Source organism: Anser brachyrhynchus (genome assembly GCF_964034855.1).
Source record: "Anser brachyrhynchus genome assembly, chromosome: W".
Taxonomy (NCBI): domain Eukaryota; kingdom Metazoa; phylum Chordata; class Aves; order Anseriformes; family Anatidae; genus Anser; species Anser brachyrhynchus.
The window spans coordinates 24,752,012-24,766,163 of NC_137704.1; the positions used below are offsets into that span (position 1 = coordinate 24,752,012).

Consider the following 14,152-nt stretch of genomic DNA (forward strand, 5'->3'; position numbering starts at 1 on the left):
TTTATCTCACTCCACAAGTTCTTGCACTTTTCAGTTTCCTACCTGATCCCACTCTTGGGGGGGAGGGGAGCAGGGTGAGTGAGCCAAGGGCTGTGTGGTGTTTAGATGTCTGCTGGGTTAAACCACAATACAGTATAATTTAACACTATTTCAAAATTCTATTCCTTGGTGTTTTCCAACCGTGGAAGAACATGTCACGAAAGTATCTTAGGCTTGTTTCTTCATTCTTGAGTCTGTTTTTTTGCTATTACAGGCACTAAGTCACTGATCTTTAAATCGTGTTTCTATTTTCATTTCTGCATCTGTCATTTATGATTCTATGATTTATACATTTCGTATATTGTGATAATATTGTTTGATACTAGGAAAACTCATGACACTGGTGTTGCATGGGTGTTACTGCTACTGTTGTTGACATGATGTCAGAATTGACCACATACCTTCTTACAGTGTGTTTAGAAGTTGAATTCTATCCAGAGAAGGGCTACAAAGATTGTGAATGGGCCTAGAGGGGAAGATGTATGAGGAGCGGCTGAGGTCACTTGGCCTGTTCAGCCTGGAAAAGAGGAGGCTGAGGGGAGACCTCATCGCGGTCTACAGCTTCCTCACGAGGGGGAGTGGAGGGGAAGGCGCCGATCTAGTCTCTTTAGTCACCAGTGATAGGACCTGCGGGAATGGTGTCAAGCTGGGACAGGGGAGGTTCAGGCTGGATATCGAGAAGAGGTTCTTCACTGAGAGGGTTGTCGCGCACTGGAACAGGCTCCCCAGGGACATAGTCAAGGCACCAAGCCTGTCTGATTTTAAGAAGCGTTTCGACTGTGCACTTAGTCATATGGTCTGAATTTTTGGGTAGACCTGTGTGGAGCCAGGAGTTGGACTCGATGATCCTTGTGGGTCCCTTCCAACTCGGGATATTCTATGATTCTCTATATTTATATATATATTATATATGACAAGATGTTGCAAAGGATAGGATCGCGTGACCCCTCCTTTGGACACTCTCCAACGGTTTTACGTCCTTTTTGTACTGTGGTGCCCAGAACTGCACACAGTACTCAAGGTGAGGCCCCACCAGCGCAGAGTAGAGCGGGACAATCTCTTCCCTCGACCGACTAGCAATGCCGTGCTTGATGCACCCCAGGATACGGTTGGCCCTCCTGGCTGCCAGGGCACACTGCTGGCTCATATTCAACCTGATATCAACCAAAACCCCTGGATCCCTCTCTGCGGGGCTGCTCTCCAGCGTCTCGTCCCCCAGGCTGTACGTATAGCCAGGGTTGCCCCTTCCAGGTGCAGGACCTGGCACTTGTTCTTATTAAACTTCATGTGGTTGGTGATTGCCGAGCTCTCCAATCTGTCCAGATCATTCTGCAAGGCCTTTCCACCCTCAACAGAGTCCACAACTCCTCCCAGTTTAGTGTCATCAGCAAATTTGCTCAAAACACCTCCTAGTCCTACATCCAAATTGTTTATAAAACATTGAAAACATTGTAGAGGACTGGCCCTAAATAGGAGCCTTGGGGGACCCTACTGGTGACCGTCCACCAGCCTGATGTGGCCCCATTTACCACAACCCTTTGAGCCCTGCCTGTCAGCCAATTGCTTATGCATCGTATGATGTTTTTGTTTAGCTATATGCTGGATATTTTGTCCAGTAGGATAGAATCATAGAATCATAGAATATCCCGAGTTGGAAGGGACCCTTAAGGATCATCGAGTCCAACTCTTGGCACCACAGAGGTCTACCCAAAAATTCAGACCATGTGACTAAGTGCACAGTTCAAATGCTTCTTAAACTCCTACAGGCTTGGTGCAGTGACTGCTTCCCTGGGGAGCCTTGGGACCTCTCCAGACTCCCAGGACCGTTGAAAAATAATTGAGAGAGGTCCTGCGATGACGTCAGCCAGCTCTCTCTCTATATATATATATGTATGTATGGAATGGAGTGCACCCTCATCAAGTTTACTGATGACACAAAGCTGGGAGGAGTGGCTGATACCCCAGAGGGCTGTGCTGCCATTCAGAGGGACCTGGACAGGCTGGAGGGTTGGGCCAAGAGGAACCTCATGAAGTTCAACAAGGGCAAGTGCAGGGTCCTGCACCTAGGGAGGAATAACCCCAAGCACCAGTACAGGCTGAGGGCTGCCCTGCTGGAGTGCAGCTCTGCAGAGAGAGACCTGGGAGTCCTAGTGGACAGCAAGCTGACCATGAGTCAGCAATGTGCCCTTGTGGCCAAGAAGGCCAACGGTATCCTGGGCTGCATTTGGAAGAGTGTTGCCAGCAGGTCAAGGGAGGTGATCCTCCCCCTCTACTCAGCCCTGGTGAGGCCACACCTGGAGTACTGTGTCCAGTTCTGGGCTCCCCGGTACAAGACGGACATGGAGCTCCTGAAGCGAGTCCAGAGGAGGACTACGAAGATGATCAGGGGACTGGAGCACCTGTTGTACGAGGTCAGGCTGAGAGAACTGGGCTTGTTTAGCCTGGGAAAGAGAAGACTGAGGGGAGACCTCATGAATGTGTGTAAATATTTGAGGGGAGGGTGTCAAGAGGATGGAGCTGGTCTCTTTTCAGTTGTGCCCAACAACAGGACGAGAGGCAACAGGTACAAACTGAAGCACAGGAAGTTCCGGCTGAATATGAGAGGGCATTTCTTTAGTGTGAGGGTGACAGAGCACTGGAACAGGTTGCCCAGAGAGGTTGTGGAGTCTCCTTCTCTGGAGATATTCAAAACCCGCCTGGATGCCATCCTGCGCAATGTGCTCTAGGGGATCCTGTTGTCCGTAGGTTCGTGCCCGGTGCGCCACACCAATAAGTACAGTCGGAATCCACACGAAGGTCTTTTAATTAAATAATTAATTATATAACTCTGCAGAGTTAGGTGCTTGGTGATCTTTCGCAAAGCCTGTGACTCGAATCACCATAATTTATACACAACAAACTTGTGAAAACTATCTCTTTGGCTACTTTTGATTGGCTATTACAGCTCATCTAACATATCTCTACTGAGTTTGCGCATTACAGAGGACCAGCGGGGGGGGGGCATCAAATCCCAAATTAGCATACATTAGCATTTTGATGGGTGTGGTTTTTAATACGTTAATGACCCTTAATGAACAAAAGGCTACTATAGGTCAGCCTGGAGCTGTTTTTCTCCTTCTTGTTTTTTACCTTTTATTCCTTATCTTCCTTGCTTCTGCTAGCTCAAGGCTACCTGTCTCTTACTTTCAGCTAAAAGACTACACAAGCTATAGAAAGACTACACGAGCTACAGGCTTCCCAATTTTCTTCAAGGTTTTCTTATTTTTTCCCAGCTTTGGGACTACAATTTCCCCCCTTTGAGACTATGAACCTCACTTTTAGGCTTCATAGTTCTCACTGCATAGTTCTTGTCTATTTCTATTAATTTGAAGAAATATTCTGTTATCTATATCTTGTTTCACTAACGTTACCTGGTGAGGTTTGCGCTTGCTGAATAAAGTACTATATGAATTCAAACAACTAGGCATGCATTGCAGAACACAACTACATATCACTACTATTGCTACAATTATTATAATAATTAAAAACAGTTGTCTTAACCATCCAAAATCTGGCAGCCATGACCACAGCCAGGAAAAATCTGGTCCACTACCAAGGGCTGCATCCTGAGATATTTGGTGAAACAGGTGAGATGCTTGCCAGATTTGGTTAATGTCTGTTTGAATTTGCTTCTTCTCGTTTACATAGACACACAGCAGCTGCGGTTTATCACAGCACAAACACCTCCCTGGGCTGCAAGTAGCCCATCTAAGGCAAGACGGTTTTCTAAGGCTATTTGGGATACTTGTTCTATTTCTGTTTGTATTCGACCAAGAGCATCAGTAGTGGCATTGATTATGATTTCTAAAGTTGCAGAAATATTTACTATTGCTCTCTCAAGTTCTATTACTCCCAATGCGGGGATTAATGCCCTCCACAAAGTATGAAACCAGGTATTTCTATTTGCAAGAGGATTATAAATTCCTCGTTTCTCCCGAGGTGTCATAAAGATGGCCTGTGATCTTAGCCAAACCCTTACGTCTGCAGACATAAGGTTCAAGGTTTTCTTATTTTTTCCCAGCTTTGGGACTACAACCTACGGACAACAGTCCTGCTGGGCAAGGGGGTTGGACTAGATGATCTGCAGAGGTCCCTTCCAACCTCGGCCATTCTGTGATTCTGTGATAAGCTGGGACTAAAATGTGATGTTTATTTCTGGAATGCTAACAGATCTTTGGATTTTAAGCCTTCAAAAATGCTTAAAAACAAAGTTACTAGACATTTCTAGATCTTCCCACCCCCTCCAGCTGTAGAAGAGGAAATTTAATTAGAATGTTGTTTTAATCATTGGTTGTGTGGTTTTGTTTTTTTCTGGTATCTGATTGCTTGTCTACAGGTCTTCCATCAGGTACAAGTGATGTCACAAGTCCTTTTCAGATGCTCCAACAGCAGATCAGTCTCACAGAAATAATGAATACCAGCCATTCAGATACCTCTCCATTTTTAGAAAATACAGAGGATAATGGGCTACAGGAGCACACAGATGAGAACTGCCTTTATTGTGTCTGCATTCAAATTCTGGGTTATCAGCCTAACAACAAAGTGAACTCTTCATGTAGTCGTACAGGTTAGTGTTCCATGTGGGTAAGTGTGATAAAGACTGAATGAGAATGCTGAATTTTATTCATCTCTAAAATTGATCAGTCTGTAGTGTTTTTTTTCTTAATATTGATCTTGAAATTAATTCTCATTAATAAGCTTATTATGCAACCAATGGTATTTCTATGGTCATTTCCATCTTTTCTATTTTTATTGATCTTAGTCTGACAATATGCCTGCATGTTTTTAAAATATTTCTAAAAGCTTATCAAAATAGAAAATTTGAAACCTTACTTACAAATCAATGTTCTGAGAAATTAGGCTTCCTGTCAAACCAATTAAAAGTCTAACTTCCAAGCAAGTTTCTACCATAAAGCACAAGAAGGCTGTTTCAGCACAAGAAGGCTGTTGATCTGTTGGAACGGGTCCAGAGGAAGTCCACGAAGATGATCAAGGGGCTGGAGCACCTCTCCTACAAAGAAAGGCTGAGAGAGCTGGGACTGTTCAGCCTACGGAAGAGAAGGCTCCAGGGTGGCCTTATCATAGCTTTTCAGTACTTAAAGGGGGCTTATAAAAAAGATGGAGAGCAACATTTTGCTCAGTCAGATAATGACAGGACCAAGGGGGAATGGTTTTAAACTAAAAGAGGGGAGAGTTAGATTAGATATATGGAGGAAATTCTTCACTCAGAGGGTGGTGAGGCACTGGAACAGGTTGCCCAGGGAAGTAGTGGATGCTCCATCCCTGGAGGTGTTCAAGACCAGGTTGGACAAGGCCCTGGACAACCTGATCTAGTGGGTGGCATCCCTGCCTATGGCAGGGGGGTTGGAACTAGATGGTCTTTAAGGTCCCTTCCAACCTGAGCCATTCTATGATAAAACAAAATGAAGGAAATGAAGTCAGTCGAGGGAAGTGATTGTCCCGCTCTACTCTGCGCTGGTGCGGCCTCACCTCGAGTACTGTGTGCAGTTCTGGGCACCACAGTACAAAAAGGACGTGAAACTATTGGAGAGTGTCCAGAGAAGGGCTACAAAGATGGCGAAGGGCCTAGAGGGGAAGACATACGAGGAGCGGCTGAGGTCACTTGGCCTGTTCAGCCTGGAGAAGAGGAGGCTGAGGGGAGACCTCATCGCAGTCTACAGCTTCCTCAAGAGGAGGAGCGGAGGGGAAGGCGTCAATCTATTCTCTCTGGTGATGAGTGATAGGACCTGAGGGAATGGAGTCAAGCTGCGACAGGAGAGGTTCAGGCTGGATATCGAGAAGAGGTTCTTCACTGAGAGGGTGGTCGCGCCCTGGAACAGGCTCCCCAGTGAAGTAGTCACTGCACCAAGCCTGTTGGAGTTTAAAAAGTGTTTGGACTGTGCACTTAGTCATATGGTCTGAATTTTTGGGTAGACCTTTGTGGAGCCAGGAGTTGGACTCGATGATCCTTATGGGTCCCTTCCAACTCGGGATATTCTATGATTCTATGAAATCTGATTGAGGAGTCTGAAGTTGAGCTGTAATTTCTGAGATTTAGTTTTCTTTCTTCATATTTTGAGATTCGGATCAGATTCAGAATTATTTTCTTCCTAATCTCCTCTGCAGACCTCGCAGTTGCATGCCTTTTTACAATGTATGTATGTAATAAAAAGGTAGCCTGGTAATGGAAATTCCAAATTTCTGCTTAGTTGGAATCCTCATCATTTTACAGCAATGATATGCATTCAGGTAGTAGCGTATAAAGACTACTGTTGTCAAGGGGGTTGATGTACAAAATGTGTTGAGCTTGAATTCAATATCAAGAAGAGATGGCAAATAAGATCCCAATTGTAGTTCTCAAATACCGTAAGCAGGGATTACAGGAGAGGCAGAGACACGTTCTTGGAAGAGGCACAAAGCCAAAGGACAGGAGGCTATGGACACATGCTATAGTAATGGAAATTCTAGTTGAACATAAGGGGAAAAACTTTTCACAATGTAACATGATTTAATTTTGAAGTGAGACCTTCTTTGAGAAAGGAGTTAAGCTAGATGATCTTCAGAAGATACTTTAAACCTATTTTTTTCAGTGGTTCCATTAAATGCACAACAGTTAAAAGCTTGGGTTTTATATTCATCTCTTTCCATAGCCTTTTACATTTTGGATATATAGTGAAACTTACCAAAAGAATCCTTACTTGTCACACTTTTCTGTTGATGAAGTCAAAGCCCATTCTACAAGACCTGTGTTAATTGTATGAACTAGAGAACTTGTGCAATACAAAAGCCATCTTTATGTTATATAAAAAAGAGCATGGATATAACAAGTGCTTAAGAGTTGATTATTTTAACTCAAGTATTTTAAGATTTTTTAAAAAGTGATTTTTAAATATTTTGAGTATAATTTCTCCAAAATCCAACATCTGTTTTCCAGCTCTTTTATATGCTAACAGTTACCATACTTAGTGCATCAGAGTATGTGGTGGTTTTACCCTGCTGGGCAGCTGAACGTCACCATAACCACTTTCTCATTTCCACTCCTCAAAGGAAAAGGAGGGAGAAAATACAATGGAAAGGGCTCAAGGATTGAGATAAAGACAGGGAGGTCACTCAACAATTATCGTCACAGGCAAAACAGACTCAACATAAGGAGATTAATATAATTTATTACCTATTACTTACAGACTAGAGCAGTGAGAAATTAAAGCAAACTAAAGACACCTTCCTCCCCCCCCCCCCCCCCCATCCACCCTCTTCTACCTCCTCCTTCCCCCGAATGGTGCAGGGAAACAGGGAATGGGGGTTGTGGTCAGTCTATAGCACTTCATCTCCACCGGTCCTTCACAGTCACTCTCTTCCTCTGTTTCAACATGGGGTCCCTCCCACAGGATGCCGTCCTTCCCGAACTGATCCTGCATGGGCTTCCCACAGACAGCAGCTCTTCAAGAACTGCTTCAATATGGGTCCGTACCACAGGGTCCATCTGACAGGAGCAAACTGCTCCAACATGGGTCCCCCATGGGCAGCAGCTCCTGCCAGATCACCTGCTCCTGCATGGGCTGTTCTCCATGGGCTACAGGTCTGGCCCAGAGACTGTTCCTGTGGAGGCTCTCCATGGTCTGCAGCCTCCTTCAGGCCAGATCCACCTGCTCCACCGTGGGCTCCTCCACAGGCTGCAGTGTTGGAGATCTGCTTCACCGTGGTACACCATGGGCTGCGAGGGGACAACCTGCTCCACCATGGGCCTCTCCACAGGCTGCAGGGGACTTCTGCTCCTGTGCCTGGAGCACCTCCTCCCCCTCCTTCTTCACTGACCTTGGTGTCTGCAAGGCTGTTTCTCACTTCTCCCTCCCCCAGCTGCTGTTGCACAGCAGGTTTTTTTTGAATTTCTTAAATATGCTGTCAAATATGCTGTCACAGAGGCACAGCCAGTGTCACTTACTGGCTTAGCTCTGGCCAATGGCGGGTGCCTTTGGAGCTGGCTGAAACTGGCCTTTATCTAACATAGGACAGCCTCTGGGTTCTTCTCACAGAGGCCGCCCCTGCAGCCCCCCTTGCTACCAAACCCTTGTCACATAAACCCAATACCAGGAATCGCATACTTAACATCTTTAAAAGATAAGAAGAGCATTTCAGGTGAGGAAAATTGTGAATAACAAAGATGCAACATCTTGTTTCTGTCAGATTTTTCAGACATTCCATGTACTGACTGGTGTGGTCAGACCATACACGATCACTTAGATGTGCATTCGTCCAAATTTTCTGGAATTTCTGGCTGTAGTGACGCATTATCCCAAGGTTCAGTTAGCAGTACCAAGAGTACAGAGATTGTACTAGGTAAGTTTGAAAGCCTTATAGTATTAGGTGCTATAAATCTTAAGTATTTTTTTCTGTATTTATTCTGCTTTTGCTGTACCACATTTTACAGGTAAACAGCTCTTTATCTTGCATTGCAATCAAATTGATTTTTGTTTTTTTTTCTCTATAGTGTTGTTATGTTAAAAAAAAATCCTTTAAAAAAAAGTACTGAATTTCTGTGAAGAAAGACATTTTATTTTTAGACTTGTTTTCTATTTTCAATTATCATAATTTCTTATGGAGTAGCTGGTTGCTAACTTCTAGCATCTGATGCAGAGAAGGTAATATCTCACCCAGCAATGTGCTTTAGTGATAAAGACAGTGCTGTAACTGAATCTCAGTGTTCAGTCTTCAGTTTTACCAAACGTCTTACAGAATTTATGAAATGCTAGTTTATCTTTTTTTTTTTTAAATCCATGTTAAAATTCATTAAAATAATATTTTTCATTTTTTAATGGGAATATTTATTGGTAGTTCAGAATATCATAGAATCATAGAATGGCCTGGGTTGAAAAAGACCTTAAAGATCATCTAGTTTCAACCCCCCCTGCTCTGGGCAGGGTTGCCAACCACTAGAGCAGGCTGCCCAGAGCCACATCCAGCCTGGCTTTGAATGCCTCCCAGGATGGGGCATCCACAACCTCTTTGGGCAACTTGTTCCAGTGCCTCACCACCCTCTGAGTGAAAAACTTCCTCCTAATTTCCAACCTAAATCTCCCCTGTCTTAGTTTAAAACCATTCCCCCTTGTCCTATCACTACCAACACATGTAAACAAGTGTTCCCCCTCCTGTTTATACTCTTCCTTCAAGTACTGGAAGGCCGCAACGAGGTCTCCCCAGAGCCTTCTCTTCTCCAAGCTAAACAAGCCCAGTTCCCTCAACCTTTCTGCATAGGAGAGGTGCTCCAGCCCTCTGATCATCTTAGTGGCCCCCCTCTGGACCCGTTCCAAGAGCTCCACATCCTTCTTGTGCTGGGGGCCCCAGGCCTGCACGCAGTATTCCAGGTGGGGTCTCACAAGAGCAGAGTAGAGGGGGACAATCACCTCCCTCTCCCTGCTGGCCACCCCTTTTTTAATGCCGCCCAGGACATAGTTGGCCTTCCAGGCTGCAAGCACACACTGCTGGCTCATGTACAGCTTCTTGTCCAGCAGGACCCCCAATGTACCCGGGAAGGTGAGGTAGGCAGGGAGGAGGCTTGCCTACCACCTGAGCAGAAACATGCTTCCATTCCCCGCCATGTCCTAGGTCCCCTCCTACTGCCTGGTGGGATGGGGAAACCTTTGCAGCAGCTCCATCTGAGTGGAGGCATTGGCTGCCACTGGGGTAAGATGATGACCCCCTTCCCCCCAGCCAGAGCCTCAGCCTTTGCTCTCAAAGTGCCCACCATTCTTCCTTGAGGGTCAGGTAGTATGAGGGCCCTTGACCAGTGTAGATGGTCATGGAATGGTGCCCAGTTGCTGGGTTAAAGTGTACTTCCAGCCTCCTATTTGCACTCGGCCTTGTTAAACCTCATTAGGTTTTCATGGGCCCACTTCTCAGCCTGTCGAGGTCCCTCTGGATGGCATCCCTTCCCTCTATTGTATCGACTGCACCGCTCAGCTTGGTGTCATCTGCAAACTTGCTGAGGGTGCACTCAATTCTGTCTATGTCATTGATAAAGATGTTAAAGAGCACCAGTCTTAAGACCGACCCCTGAGGGACACCGCTTGTGACCGGCCTCCACCCAGACATAGAACCGTTGACCACAACCCTTTGGCTGCGACCAGCCAACCAATTCTTTATCCACCTAACAGTCCATCCTTCAAATCCATACCTCTCCAATTTAGAGAGAAGAATGTGGTGAGGGACCATATCAAAGGCGTTGCATAATATATATGTAAATCCATGTGTGTACATGTGTGTATGTATAAAATACCAAAGCAGACTCATGTGGCATAAGATTAGCACAATCAAAGACTTCCTGCTTAAACTTCATACTGTTGAATTTGTTTTTCCAGGAGTAAAATCAATCCCAGACGATATACCAGTGTGCAGAATACTTCTGCGGAAAGAAGTCTTACGTTTAGTAATCAATTTGAGTAGTTCAGTAGGAACTAAGGGCCATGAAACTGGACTCCTGACGTAAGTTAAATGTGTTTCTGATGTTTTAGCAACATTTAGTTATATGTATTCTCTAAGTACTCTGAGACAGTGGTTCACCTTATTTCTGACTTCTCAAAATACTGTCAAGCAGATATTATTTTGGATTACTGGGGGTAGTTGAACACAATGTAAAAGCTAAACAAAGAATTTTCCTTCTAATATTGTTTGCTCTATCATTAATGTCTTACTCTTCTCCATTTTTTCCCAATCAATAGTTTAACTGTAATGATGTTTCATTGCATACTTGGTATGTCCTGCATCTTTAAAAAAGAAATTATAATCCTTTTATGTTTATTTGTGCCAAATAAGATATGTCAGATAACCAGAATAACAATCTGAAAGTAACTTCTTGAGAAACACAAATCTGCTTTAAGCAAGTGTACAACTACTGGCGTTAATTTATAGACAAAACTCATGTTAAAAATATAGGAATATAAATCTAGGGACTAAACATTAGTCCAGAAACCTACCATTTTTATTATAATGATGTTGAAAACTGTCATACAACTTCTAAAAGAAAATTCAGTAATACTCATTTTATTTATAAAATGCTAACAGGTATTAAGTTATCTTTTCCATATTTATTTTTTAGTATGGCTGTATATGTGGATGCCTCTTCTTTGATACACTGTTCTTTTTCAACATCTATTTTAAGACTAGGTGATCTCAGATATTCAATATAACTTTCAAAGTATATATTCTGTTTCATTTCATTAATACAGATTTCTTCCATTTTGTTGCAAAATAATGCTATCTGTTCTGATTTTCTTAGTTCATTACATCCAGAATTTATAATGCCTATTACTGAAGGCAAAGTTATACTTTTTTAATGATGACGATCAAAACTTAATTGAACATTTTTTTTAAAAATATGATGGAAATCTGTTCAGGAGTTTTAAAATTCTGTTTTTCCTGTTGATCAGAATTAAGGAGAAGTATCCCCAAGCATTTGATGACATATGCCTTTACTCTGAGGTGTCCTACTTGTTAGCACATTGTACATTTCGACTTCCATCTCGAAGGTTCATTCAGGAGCTATTTCAAGATGTGCAGTTCTTACAAGTAAGTGGAGGGATCAGATGCTTTGAATGCACCAAAATGTGCCAGCTGGGTGCAGGTTTTATGTTCTGAATAATAAATGCTTTCAGGCATGTATTAAAGAACCATTTTATGATGTCATTCTCCTAATATCTCTAAGAACATTAATGCTTCATCTGTCTTTTTCTTTTAGATGCATGAAGAAGCAGAGGCTATTTTAGCAACACCAACAACACAATCAGTAATTGATACATCAGCTGAATCCTGACCTCTGTCTCACACAGTGCATTTACATAAAGACTTTCTGAAATCCTCAGACAACTTCCAATTGACTGGATAATAAAGTTTGGAGACCATTCCAGAAGCTACTGGTACCTGAAGAGTGAACTGAAAACTTTTTCTTCCTCAACCAATTACTGCCCCAGTCTTTTCAGTCTTTTGAGCCCTTTGGGGAGTTATTAAACATTACCATAGTTTTAATAAAAGTAATTACCAATATATGCAAGAGCCAAGCACCTCTACAAGTTTTAATTTTGTTGTTTTTTTTTACCATAAATTAAAAAAGTAATAATAAAAATAAAAGGACAACAGGTGGAGAATTTTTTTATGATTGACTTCTAATTCTGTTCCAGAGAAGCAGAATGATGCCTTGCTTTTTTTGCTTTTAACTCCTGGATACCAGGAGCCGGTGAGATGAGGGTGCATTCAGTTGCTAGCAAATGGAAGCTGTACTGTGATCGTGGAAACCAGGGGATTAATGTTAGCCCTTCTCTGTTGTTTTTTGTACTGTTTATAACACTACTTGGGGGGGGGGGGGGGGGGGGGGCTTGTAACTTCAGACAGAAAAACAAGCCTCTGTGAATCTGAGGTTTCCTTAAAGTTATTTTAATATTATATTATAGTTGTAAGTCATTTTATTAGCAGACTCATCAATTTCATTACATTTACGTATACATATCTTATCTGAACCAGTTAAGGATTTTTTACTACAGTTTGATTTTAAAATAACAAATAATTTATACTTAAAATGCCGAAATCAAATTCTTTTCCCAGAATGATATGCATGTTTGCAGTTTCTACGCACATGCTCATATAGTATGAATGTTGGTCTTATTCTTAACTAAAAACCTTTAACAAGCATGTTTTGTATTAGATAAATTAATGTATAAAATAAACTCGAAGACATTTAATCATTACTGCTTTTGTGAGAAGATATAATATGAGCAATTTTCAAAGTTCCATGGAAACAGCCTTTTATAAAAACAAAGGTTTGATTGAATTTTAAGTGGATGAGTGCTCAAGCATGAGATAGTACTAATAATTGTAGTGAAAAGCCTTAATTACCAAATTTTGAAGCAGAAGAACTTATAATTTTATATTGGTATTTGAGACTTGTTGCAAAAGTTACATGATACAGTGACTGTTAATAAGTAAAATGGTTGCCTCTATCACATTACTAGTGAGGTTTCTTAAGTACTGAGTACAAGCTTAATGGAAAAAAGTAAGGGTCCCCATCACTTTTATCATGCATCTGAAGATTCAGAAGCCTTTATACAAAGGTAATATAAATATATGCAAATTTATATATACAGTAGCATGGCCACCTTTGTTAGAATGCCTGTAATAGAAGGGGTTACCCTTTGATTTTGATATAGGTGAATAATTCAGCTGGACTGTACTAAGTAGAATGGTTTTTTATCCATTCACTTTTACCATTTTTTATAATTGTCAGAGTAATACTTAAGTCAAGATAAGTGATTGTCTTTTCATGAGTTCCCACTGAAAGAAGGAGCAAAAAGAAACTGGTCAGTGACACAAATAATATATCTATGTGTCAAGACATGTTGAAATGTTCTGAAAACGTACCACACCAGTAACTATTGGACTTCTCTGGTCATAAGAAATAAATGCTTCTGTAAAACCAAAATGTCAATCACAGTAGACCAAATAGTGGTATAAACTCCAAAGGAAATAATGTAGTTTTCTCAAAAATGGGGCTGGCATATCTTACATAGTAGCTTCAAATACTACCTCAGTTAGGCTATAGTATAAGAGACTTGTTTTAATAACTAGATAGGGTTACATCAAACAACTCCATGTTATTTTTCTGCAGTTAAAGCAAAATAAACAAGTTTTTATCACCTGTATTTAAATAAAACACCCTTGTTCATTTGTTACCAGTTTAATACATAGCACTTAAAGTAGAAAATGTAATAGGAAGGCCTCATTATAAAAAGGCAAGCAAAATCAATGTCAATATACTTTTGAAAGATTCTCCATCTTACGTTTTCTAAAATACTAGCTTGTGTGGGGATCCATGACAACTGAAACTTGATGTGCAAATTATTATAGCAAATTCAGTTAAAATATGATTTTTTTTCTAAAAGTATATTAGTGTCAGAGTTCAACAAGTACACATAAAGAATGTAAAGTCTGTACTGTACATAACACATTTTTAGAATTAATTTACATTAAGGTCACAATGTTTCATTTTAATTGGCAAATGAGGGGATACTGTTATTGAAGGAATTTGATA

At 41.8% G+C, this 14,152-nt stretch overlaps 2 protein-coding genes across 11 annotated transcripts in view; one reads left to right on the plus strand and one right to left on the minus strand.

Moving 5' to 3' along the window:
* Positions 1-12,432, plus strand: part of LOC308184712 (rapamycin-insensitive companion of mTOR-like) — a 221,699-nt gene extending 209,267 nt beyond the window's left edge. For 7 of the 10 annotated variants that reach the window (XM_080572055.1, XM_080572058.1, XM_080572059.1 and 4 more), the window contains 5 exons: positions 4,415-4,645; positions 8,263-8,415; positions 10,434-10,557; positions 11,502-11,640; positions 11,810-12,432. In XM_080572055.1, coding sequence (XP_080428181.1) covers positions 4,415-4,645; positions 8,263-8,415; positions 10,434-10,557; positions 11,502-11,640; positions 11,810-11,884 — 722 coding nt within the window. In that variant the 3' untranslated portion in view covers positions 11,885-12,432. Of the gene's footprint in view, positions 1-3,726; positions 4,646-8,262; positions 8,416-10,433; positions 10,558-11,501; positions 11,641-11,809 lie in introns of those variants that run through there. The other 3 variants (XM_080572052.1, XM_080572057.1, XM_080572053.1) reach the window with 3 other exon arrangements.
* The window catches only part of LOC308184797 (uncharacterized protein), a 383,809-nt gene that overhangs the window by 330,360 nt on the left and 39,297 nt on the right, over positions 1-14,152 (minus strand). The gene's annotated exons all lie outside the window — the stretch shown is intronic.